Raw genomic sequence first — 11,080 nt, 5'->3', positions numbered from 1 at the left:
AATGCATTTGGTTGTAAAATGGGAAATGTGTCAGCCAATTATCACACAAGCCTCCAACAAACAACAGTATGATGATTATCAGATAATTTGTTTTTGTGATATTGGTAAATGTGGAGAGAGTGGACATACATTTCCACCAGTAGGAGAGACTAGGATCTGGGAGCACATTCAAAAGGCAGTGTCTCTCTCTCTCTCTCTCTCTCTCTCTCTCTTTCTCTCTCTCTCTCTCTCTCTCTCTCTCTCTCTCTCCCTCCCTCCTTCTCCCTCTCCCTCTCCCTCCCCCCATCTCTGTCTGCCTCTCTCTCTCCCCATCTCTCTCTCTCACTCTCTCTCTCCCCCATCTCTGTCTGTCTGTCTCTCTCTCCCCATCTCTCTCTCTCCCCCCATCTCTGTCTGTCTCTCTCTCCCCATCTCTGTCTCTTTTTCTCTCTCCCCATCTCTGTGTCTCTTTCTCCCCATCTCTGTCTCTTTTTCTCTCTCTCCCCATCTCTGTCTCTTTTTCTCTCCCCATCTCTGTGTCTCTCTCTCCCCATCTCTCTCTTTTTCCTCTCTCCCCATCTCTGTCTCTCTCTCTCCCCATCTCTGTCTCTGTCTCTCTCTCTCTCCCCCAATCTCTGTCTCCCCCCCATCTCTGTCTGTCTGTCTCTCTCTCTCTCCCCATCTCTGTCTATCTGTCTCACCCCCCATCTCTGTCTCCCTCTCTAGATTTGAACCTGTAACTTACCAGCTCTGAAGTGAAAGAATTACCCACTGAATCTTTTCACAGAGGATACCAATTGATGGAACATTGTGTGACGATGTGGTGGGGAAGAAAAGCCTCAGAACAGTGAAGAATTTAGCAACTGAGACCATGGATTGAGTAGGAAATGTGGCTTATCATTATTCATGGAGTCACAGAATCCCACAGCACAGAAATGGGCCCAGCTCATCTATGCCAGCCTTAAAGCCTAGCAACATTAATTCTATTTGCCCACTTTAGGTCCATATCACTCTGCTCCTTTCCCAGCCAGGTATTTGTACAAATATCTTTTAAATGTTGTACTAGTGTCTGCCTCCACTCCTTCATCTGACAGCTCGTTCCAGATATTTACCTTGCTCTGTATGAGGCTTAGATCGGGGATGCAGCTGGTATCTTTACTAACGGTCAAAATGTTTAATATCAAAGGGCATGCATTGAAGGTGAGAGGAAATGTGCAGGGCAAGTATTTTATACAGAGTGGTTGGTACCTCGATGCCACAGCCAGGGGTGGTGGTGCAGGCAGATATGATAGAGGTGAACAGAAAACTCTTAGATAGGCACATGAATGTGCAGAGATATGGACCTTGTGTAGGCAGAAGGGATTATTTTGTTTGGGTAGTTAATCACTAATTTAATCATTGTGGACTAAAGGAGCTGTTCCTGATAGGCAGTTTTGCATTTCATTGTATCAGTCTGTGTTTGGAACTGAAGTACATTAGAACCATTTATCACCACGTGCTGAATTTCTACCTGACCCACAAAGGATGAGCTTGGACCCATTTTTTTTTTACTGTTTGCAGAACACTTTGTTGAAAACTTCATATCAAGAGTATCAATTTTCCACAATTTATAAATTTCCCCATTATAAAGTAGTAGATCAAAATGGCTTGTTTGTTCCAACAGAAACAGATTGTACACAAATATTTGGGGTCCATGGCAAGAATACTGTATGCAAACTTATCAGAATAAGTTCCCTCATTCAAATTGAACAATTGTTTCTGTAGATAAGGTCCATGGAACTAATAATGTGCATGTTAATTATATGGCTACCATTACATGCTACGTCTGCTATGCTACGTATCAACAGCGTAGCTTTAGCCAGCAAGAAAATCAAAGTCATCTACTGTGAAAACTATTAGCATCTCTCTCTCTTCACAAGTATTATTTGTGCGTTATATTAATACTACCAGACAATATTTAGTATCAGCTTAAGATCTGATAGGAATGTAGTTGGACCTGGTTTTCTACTTTTACTTGGGCTGTTACTGGGCAAAAACAGATCCAGCCTAAGGGTGTTGGTCCCATTGCCACACAACATTCTATCAATTGTATTGTTTGAGAGAAACACGATGAGACGTGGGTCCATCAGGCAATAGAGTGCATGGAACAAATTAGAAGCAGAGAAGGACAAAGACACGATGGATCCTGTGGGATAGCTTCCTGCGTAGATCTTCCATATCACCTTGAAGAATACTTCTTCACCAGAATTTGCCAAGAGTTCACTTGGCTGGTAGTAAAAGGGTCCCTCCTTATTAGGTGCTTTGTGTACAGTCTGGGAGTCACACTCGTAATGCCTGCTGCGCTTGGAGCGTTTGCAATGAGGATGTGATGAATACTGACCTCTGTGCAGACTGTCTATTGACAAAGAAGGCCTGGAGAAGGATCCAAGGTGCCATGTCAGGGTGTATCCAGAAAAGCTGTGCAATGGAGAACCCTCTGATTTACAGGCCGTTTGTAGGGATGTATACCAAGACAAACATCAATAGAGCAGATTGGAGATAATGTCTGCTCCGTGCTGACAATCAAAAATTGGTGCTCTTCGAGGATGTGTGCTTAGCCCACTGCTCTACTTTCTCTACACCCACGATCGTGTGGCTTGGCATAGCTCAAGTATCATCTATAAATTTGCTGATGACAACTATTGTTGGCTAAATTTCAGATGGTGATGAGGATGTGTGCAGGAGTGAGATAGCTCCGCTGGTCTAGAGGTGTCACACACCCCTGCACTCAGTGTCAGTTAGACCAAGGAATTGATTGTGGTATTCAGGACGAGGAAGTCAAGGGAACACACATCAGTATCATTGAGGGACTAACAGTGGAAAAAGTGAGCAGTTTCAAGTTTCTGGGTGTCAACAAGATCTATCCTGATCCCAACATGTTGATACAATTACAAAGAAGACATGGCAACGGCTATATTTCATTAGGAGTTTGAGGAGATGGTACATCACTAAAGACGCTCGCAGATTTCCGTAGATGTACTGTAGAAAGCATTCTAACTGGTTGTATCACCGTCTGGTGTGGAAGAGTCTCTGCACGGGATCAGAAACAGCTGGAGAAAGTTACAAACTCAACCAGATCCATCATGGGCACTAGCCTCCCCAGCATCAAGGACATCGTCAGAAGATGATGTCTCAAAAAGGCGGTTTCCATCATTAAAGGCCCCCCCCCCCATCACCCAGGACATGTCCTCTTCTCTTTGTTGCCATTAAGAAGGAGGTACAGGAACCTGAAGAGAGACACTCAATGTCTTAGAAACAGCTTCTTTCCTTCTACCATCAGATCTCTGAATGGACGATGACACTACCTCATTATTTTTGTTTCCTTTTTTGCTCTCTTTTTGCACTACTTATTTCATTTTATATGTGCAGTATATACTTACTATAATTTATAGTTTATTTTTATTATGTCCTGCAATTTACTGCTGTTGCAAAACAACAAAGTTCATGACACATGCCAGTGAAATTAAACCTGATTTTGATTCCAGAGTCATATACTACAATACAAAACAGGCCCTTTGGCTCAATCTGTCCATACTCACCAAACCAGTCCTATTTGCCTGGATTTTGCCATTATCCTACTAGCTCCCTCCTGTCTATGTATTTCTACAAATGTCGTTTGAATGTGTATTAGTGTCTGCCTCAACCACCTCTTCTGGCAGCTCATTCAATATACATAGTGCCCTCTGCATGAAGAAGTTGCCGCTCAAGTCCTTTTTAAATTTTTCACCTCTGAACTTAAACCTGTACTCTCCAATAACTAGAATCTAGTTCTACGTTCTTCTTTTCTGGAATTAAAGATGGCATGCATTCATCCTGTCTAAGCCCCTCATAGCTCAGAGGACAATAGGTCAAAGTGGCTCTTTCATCTGTTTGAAACTTGTTGGCTGTTCAGTACAATAAATTGTCTGTGTGGGAATGCTGCTGACTGCTGCCATCAAGGAGGAGGTACAGGAGCCTGAGGCCTGTACACACTCAATGATTCAGGAACAGCTGCCATCAGAGTAGCAAATGGACATTGAACCCATGAACACTACCTCAGTACTTTTTTTGCATTGCTAACTTAATTTAACTATTTTACAGGGGTGCTAGGAAGTTTGTGAACCCTGTAAAATTTCCTTTATTTCTGCATAACTGTGACCTAAAATGTGATCAGATCTTCACATAAATCCTAAAGCTAGATAAAGCAAACTCAATTAAATAAATAACACAAAAGTGTTATACTTGTTCATTTATTTATTGTGAAAAATGATCCAATATTACATGTATTTGTTGGGAAAAGTATGTGAACCTTTGGTTTCGGTAACTGGTGTGGCCCCTTTCATCTACAATAACGTCAACCAAAAATTTCTGATAACTGTTGATCAGTCCTGCACAGTGATTTGGAGGAATTTTAGGCCATTCCTCCTCACAAAACTGCTTCAGCTCTGGAATGTTGGTGGGCTTCCTTGTGTGAACTGCTTGTCTCAGGAGCTTCCACAACATTTCTATAGGATTAAGGTCAGGACATTGACTGGGCCATTCCAAAACATGAATTTTCTTCTTTTTAAACTATTGTGTTGTTGATTTACTCTTGTCTTTCGGATCAATGTCTTGTTGCATTATTCAGCTTCTATTAAACTTCAGGTAACAACTACACTGACATCCTCCTGTAAAATGTCTTGATACAATCTTGAATTCATTGTTCCCTCAGTGATTGCAAACAGTCAGGCCTTGAGGCAGTAAAGCAGCCCCAAACCATGATGCTCCTTCCACCTTGCTTCACAGTTGGAATGAAGTTTGGGTGTTGGTGTGCAGTGCCCTTTTCCCTCCAAATAATGCAATGTGCTTTTCTGCCAAAAACTTCAACTTTTCTTTCATCTGTCCACAGAACATTGTCCCAGAAGTGTTGTAGAACATCCAGGTGGTCTTTTGCAAACTTGAGACATACAGCAATGTTTTTTTTGGAGAGAAGTGATTTCCTACATGGTGTCCTTCCGTGAACACCATTCTTGTTCAGTATTTTTCTTTTAATGGACACATGAGCAGAGGCTTTAGCAAGTTCTAGAGATTTCTGCAGGTTTTGTGCTGTTACCCTTGGGTTCTTTTACACCTCCTTCAGCATTGCATGTTGTGCTCCTGGTGTGATCTTTGCAGGATGCCCATTCCTAGAGAGAGTAGCAAAAGGACTGAGTTTCTTCCATTTGTAGACAATTTCTCTTACTGTGGATGGATGATCACTCTGATATTTAGAAATGGTTTTGTGGCCTTTTCTAGCTTCATGCATCTCTACAATTCTTCTTCTAAGATCCCCTGAAAGTTGTTTTGATTGAGGCATGGCGCACATAAATAGATCTTTCTCGAGAAGGGCAGGCTGTGTCAGTAACCTGACTTTGCCCATTGTTTTTATAGGGCAGGGCACCTCTACAACCCACACCTCCAATCTCATCTCATTGATTGAAACACCTGACTCCAAATAGCTTTTGTAGAAAGCATTACCCCGGAGGTTCACATACTTTTTCCAACAAATACTTGTAATATTGGATCATTTTTCACAATAGATAAATGAATAAATATAACGTTTTTGGTGTTATTTATTTAATCGGGTTCTCTTTATTTAGTTTTAGGACTTGCATGAATATTTGATCACATTTTAGGTCATACTTATGTAGAAATGGAGGAATTTCTCCCTAGTTCACAGACTGTTCACAACATGTGAGAGGAAACCTAAGCACCCGGAGAAACCCACATAGCCACAGGGACAACGTACAGATCGTGACAGACAGTGGTAGAATTTAATGTGGGTTGATGAGGCTGTAATTGTGCTACACTACCCTACCACCCAAAGTTATTGTTTCCATATAAGTTAACCTCACGTTGAGATCTAGTTTCCACATAGGCTGTCTGCCTCTTAGCTCAATCCTCACTGGCCACCTTGTCACAAAGCTGGCCTTTGCACTTTATGCTCAGACAGTATTGCAGAGTGAGATTCACCATATCATGGCCAGGAGCAGGAGCTTGAATCAGCTCTGAAAGGCTTCTTTAAAGCTCAGAGGAGGCTAAACACTGGAAGACACAAGATACTGCTATCTGGAAACAAAAAAAAAAACTACTAGAGGAACATAGTGAGTCAAGCAGCATCTGTGGGAGGAAATGCACCCAAAATATCAACTGTTTATTTCCCTCTACAGATGCTGTCCAACCCACTGATTTTCTACAGTAGTTTTTCAAAATAGATTAGGGAACTCCTTGCATGCTATGAGGTACTGTAATTTTCTCTTTAAGCATTTAAATTAAACAAGTTAACACATCTATTTGAATAGAAAAATTACTGTTATCATGACAAAGTGTAGTTTCAAGGCCTGAACATAAGAAACAGAAGCAGAATTTATCTATTCGGCCCACTGTGACAGCAGCACCATGCAATAAGATGGTGATGAATTTTTCACCTCAGCCTCACTTTCCTGTACTAATCTTACATCTCTTGATTCTCATATCATTCAAAGATCTTGGTCTTGAGTATCTCAGCAAATCAGTCTTCAATGGTGTAGAGAATTCCAACCACTCACCCTTTATTTTGAGTCTGTGACTCATGGTTCTGAACATCCCAATCAAGAGAAACATCATACTTCTAACCACCCTGTCTGACCCCAGGAGAATTTTGATTTTTGTTAATGGTTCACCTCGATCTTCTAAGCACAAATGTAGAGATGTAGTGTACTTCATCTCTCTCCATAGGGGTCATTCCATCCCACAATACATGGGGAAGAAATGCTGTTGAAGGTCCTTCTGCCACTAGACATTGTGTGGATGGGTCCTGTGTAGCAAACACTTGAAATCTGTATCATCCCGACAATAGTGCTAGGTACGCAAAATGTGTTAACACTACCAATGTACAGAGCTGACAACACAGTGAGTGCAAAGAGAGCCACACGTTGGTTCTTCTACTTGTGTATTTTTATGAGTAAGTTCAGTTTAGAAATTAATAAATGATGTGTTTGTTCTCAATTGTTCAGAACAAACTTTGCTAAAATAGCTGCCACTCTAGCAAACGAAAGGGTTATAGCTCTGCAGTGAAGATTATTGGAACACTGTTTACTGATGACCGTAACCCTGTTTACAGTTGCATCATTGTTTGAAAGAAGGATCTGTATTTACTGAAAGAAAATCTGACTGAACTGCCAAAACGAATCAATAATACAAATAGAACAGTTCTTACAAATGACATGCAGGATCATAGTTAGAAGTGGTGTTGCAACATAAAATTGCATTAGCATGATTCATCTCGCCCACCAATCTGCAATGTATGCCTTAGACTTTACTCACTGTCGTCATACCCTCGCATTCACTAGATTATCTTATCATCTGACAAGAACTATTACTGCCCATATTTGTTGCCTTTCTCAGATTTCTTTGCAGTGTGACTGATTGAAAGGAGATTTTTTTCCAGTTTTGTGAAATGGTTCAACAATTACTTTGTCTAAAGTACAATTATGATGCACTGAATAATTCTCTATCTCCTTTAGTCTTTCTTACATGGGAAATCTGCTTTTGCAAAGACAATTAAACACACCCTGCTCATGGACTGTTCGTCCCACTCCCATCAGGAAGGAGGCTGCGTAACACCCGTGCTAACTCAAAAACAGTTACTTTCCCCAAGCAGTAAGGCTGATCAGCACATCCACCACTACTTTATTACTTGCTATCAGTCATCTTATGTGCAGCCTAGCATCTCTTTATGGACATACAATCAATCTATGTTTATAAACTTTCTTATGTATTCATACATATTGTGTTTATTATTGTTAATATTATTATTATTGTTGTGTTCTTTATCTTTTGTAATTTTATTGTGGGGCATTGGATCTGGAGTAACAATTAGTTTGTTCTCCTTACACTTGTGTACAGGAAATGACATTAAACAAACTTGAATCTTCAATCGTCAACGAAACTAAAAGACTCCTCTCCACTAGCCACTTTTATAACCACTGTTACTAAAATAAAAGTTGAGAAGGCATTAAATACGGTAATTATGGAATTACATTGGGAATTGTTTTTTTGGAATTTCACTCTCTGGGTTCAAGTAAGCTTGAAAGTACCCTTGGCAGGAAAGTGGGTACTACTGAAATAAGTATCTCATATCATTTTGGTGTTATTGGGAATAATGCCACAACCTGGCAGATTTCAGATCATGACTGATTTCTCTGCTACAACTAAACTGAGGCCTTGATGTCTGGAGGTGGATTTTACTGCAGAGGCAATCTAGAGGGTTGCCAGTTCAGCAGGTGATATAGTAATCATAGCCATCTGAGGGAGAAACCTAATAAGAGGAGGATCTAAGGAGGAAAGCTGAGAGAGAAAGGTATTGAGGGAAAGAGGGAGCAAAAGAGAAAGTTAGTGGAGAGGGAATTACAGGAAAGAGAGGAATTAAAGTTGGCAGAGGGAGGAGTTGAGAAAATAGTGTGGACTAGGGGATCTGTATTTATGTAGGTATATTGTGTTTGGTGTGTGTGTGTGTGATTGCATTTATATCTGTATGCATGCTTGTGTATGTATAGTATGTCAGTATATGTATATATGTTTCCCCTGGGTTCTTTGGTTTCTTCCTACATCCAGAGACATGCAGGTTGGTAGGTGAATTGGCCAGTGTAAGTTACCCCTCATGTAGGTGAGTGATAGAAACTGGAGGTAATTGATGAGAAAGAGCAGCAAATACAATGTTTAGTGTATGTTTGGCTTGGATTTGATGGGCTTGTTTCCATACTGCGTGACGCTAAGATTCAACTGTCTCCCAGCCAGCGTGAGAAACCAATGGTACCACAAAATGCTTGACTATACCAGACCATGTGCATTTTAGTCGCAGTTGGTATTGATGCCAGAATGCTCTGCTTGTTAGGGCTTATGTTTATTAAATTAACAAAAAGGAGAATCAACAAATAGTCTTTTTCTTTCTTCAACAGATAGAAAACATTATCATGCGGATGCAGGATGAAAAAGCGGGTGGAGTGCCTATTCGAACAGTGAAGAGCTTTCTGTCAAAGATTCCCAGTGTCATCACAGGCAAGTCTACTTGGCCAGATTTACATAAAGCTCATGCAGCCATTCCTACACTGCACATGCACAGTTTGATAATCAGATAGAGCAACATGTAAATGAGAATCAATGACAAGATGCTGATGCTGGAAATCAGAAGTAAAAGCAGAAGATGGTGAAAACATTCAGCAGGAGAGACAGAGTCTCTGGAAAAGAAGCTCTGGAAAGCGAAACAAAGTTATCATTTCACGTTGAAGGCTCTTCCTCAGAATTGGGAAAGAGAGGAAACAAGTCAGTGATAAGTTGAAGAGAACCTGAGGAGGACTGGACAAATGGAATGTCTCTGATATTCTTGCTGGGATGAAGCAAGGGGTTGCAACCTCCTCTGCAACTTGAAGTTAACTTGTTTTCTCTCTACCCCCAAAATATTGACTTTGTTACTGTCTCCACACATGCTACCTGACCTGCTTGGTGTTTCCAATATTTTCTGCTTTTTGTTCACTTATGAATTTCAGTACAATTCCTTGCAAGGTTATGCCTGTGTGTTTAAGTTCAAATTTGGATTTGTACAAATACTGTTACATGTGCATCGTAGAACTATAAATCTACTTTATTTATACAGAAATTATATAGCCTTTGTCTTATAAACATTCAAACAAGGTTGGCTGTCTATCTTTTGCACACTGCTTAACCAAAACCCTTCTGTCTGTTGGAATGCAGTTTATCATTAACAAGTATTAGATTAAATCTGATGGCCTCTCAGATGTCTTTTGCTGTCTGGGTAGCCTCCAACCTGATGGCTTGAATGTCAATTTCACCTTTGGTAAAAAATATTTTAATACTCCTCCCCCCCCCAACTTCTTCTATTCCCCACCCTGGTCTCTTACCTCTTTTCACCTGCCTAACACCTCCTCCTGCGTCCCCTCCTCCTTCCCTTTCTCTGATGGTCCACTCCTCTCTCCTATCAGATTCCTTCCTCTCCAGCCCTTTATGTTTCCCACCCATCTGGCTTCACCTATCACCTTCTAGTTATCTTCCTTCCCCTTCCCACCATCTTTTTATCCTGGCAGCTTCCCCCTTCCTTTCCAGCCCTGAAGAAGGAAGGTGTCTCAGCCTGAAATGTCGACTGTTTATTCATTTCCGTAGATGCTGCCTGACCTGCTGAGTTCCTCCAGCATTTTCTATCTGTCGGTGTTGCGAGAAATTCACCCCCCGTACACTTGTTAACATTTCACTAATCAAAAGGAGCTCAAATATGATATTTGTGCATTCAAAATGACTTGCACTTCCGCCAACGTAACATCAGCAACAGCATTTCACTTTATGAGATATTGATGAGGGAAGTGACGAGCATTATGTAAATTTGAACACTTGATAGGATCTAAAACACACAGCCATGAGCAATGAAACAGAAGGTAAAACTACACAAATGTCAGTGCTTTCAGCTGATAAGTATAACTATCTAGATTCATGACAGTGTTTCTATGATGCTGCTTACAATGACAGCAACCTGAATATGAACATCATCCAATACCACCTCAGTTCTCTATGTCCTTCTATTTGCTTTTCAATGGCTGATTAGTGGAGCTTCATTTCCAAACTAGGCTTCCATGTGCCATGTATTTAAGGGTAATTTTAAGTGAAACAAACCATAGAAAGTGGACAGTTTTAGCTCAGATCAATTTTGCACCACATCCATATCTTATGTTGATAATGGACAGGAGAATTAACACCACACTCAAATATTTATTTTAATGCTGTTCTGTAATGTGAGGAGCTTGGATTCACAGTTACTAACAAATGTGATTGCTTTGCGTGGAATAATTTACACAGTAAAATTTCAGTTCCAACATCTTGGTTAAATCCAATGTACTGTCAAAAAAATGAAGACTTTCACCTCTTCTTCAGCTGAAAAGATATCATGTGATCTAAGGTTGGGCAATTTCAACTCATCTACCAGTAAGCAGAGACACAGCGTGTAATTGTATCCAAAAATTGGGACAGTAAACTCAGCCATAGAGGAAGTGGGAAAACAAATCATTGTCAGCTCTGG

General features: G+C 40.6%; 1 protein-coding gene across 1 annotated transcript in view; it reads left to right on the top strand.

The window, feature by feature from the left end:
• Window positions 1-8,960: 8,960 nt before the first annotated feature.
• LOC140208416 (regulator of G-protein signaling 6-like) overlaps window positions 8,961-11,080 on the top strand; it is a 174,523-nt gene continuing 172,403 nt past the window's right edge. Inside the window, exon 1 of the mRNA XM_072277125.1 lies at window positions 8,961-9,054. Coding sequence (XP_072133226.1) covers window positions 8,970-9,054 — 85 coding nt within the window. The 5' untranslated portion in view covers window positions 8,961-8,969. The remainder of the gene's footprint in view (window positions 9,055-11,080) is intronic.

This window comes from Mobula birostris, chromosome 1 (genome assembly GCF_030028105.1).
Source record: "Mobula birostris isolate sMobBir1 chromosome 1, sMobBir1.hap1, whole genome shotgun sequence".
Lineage (NCBI taxonomy): Eukaryota > Metazoa > Chordata > Chondrichthyes > Myliobatiformes > Myliobatidae > Mobula > Mobula birostris.
Note: the sequence above shows the minus strand (reverse complement) of the source record. Positions and strands in the feature narration are given on the sequence as shown.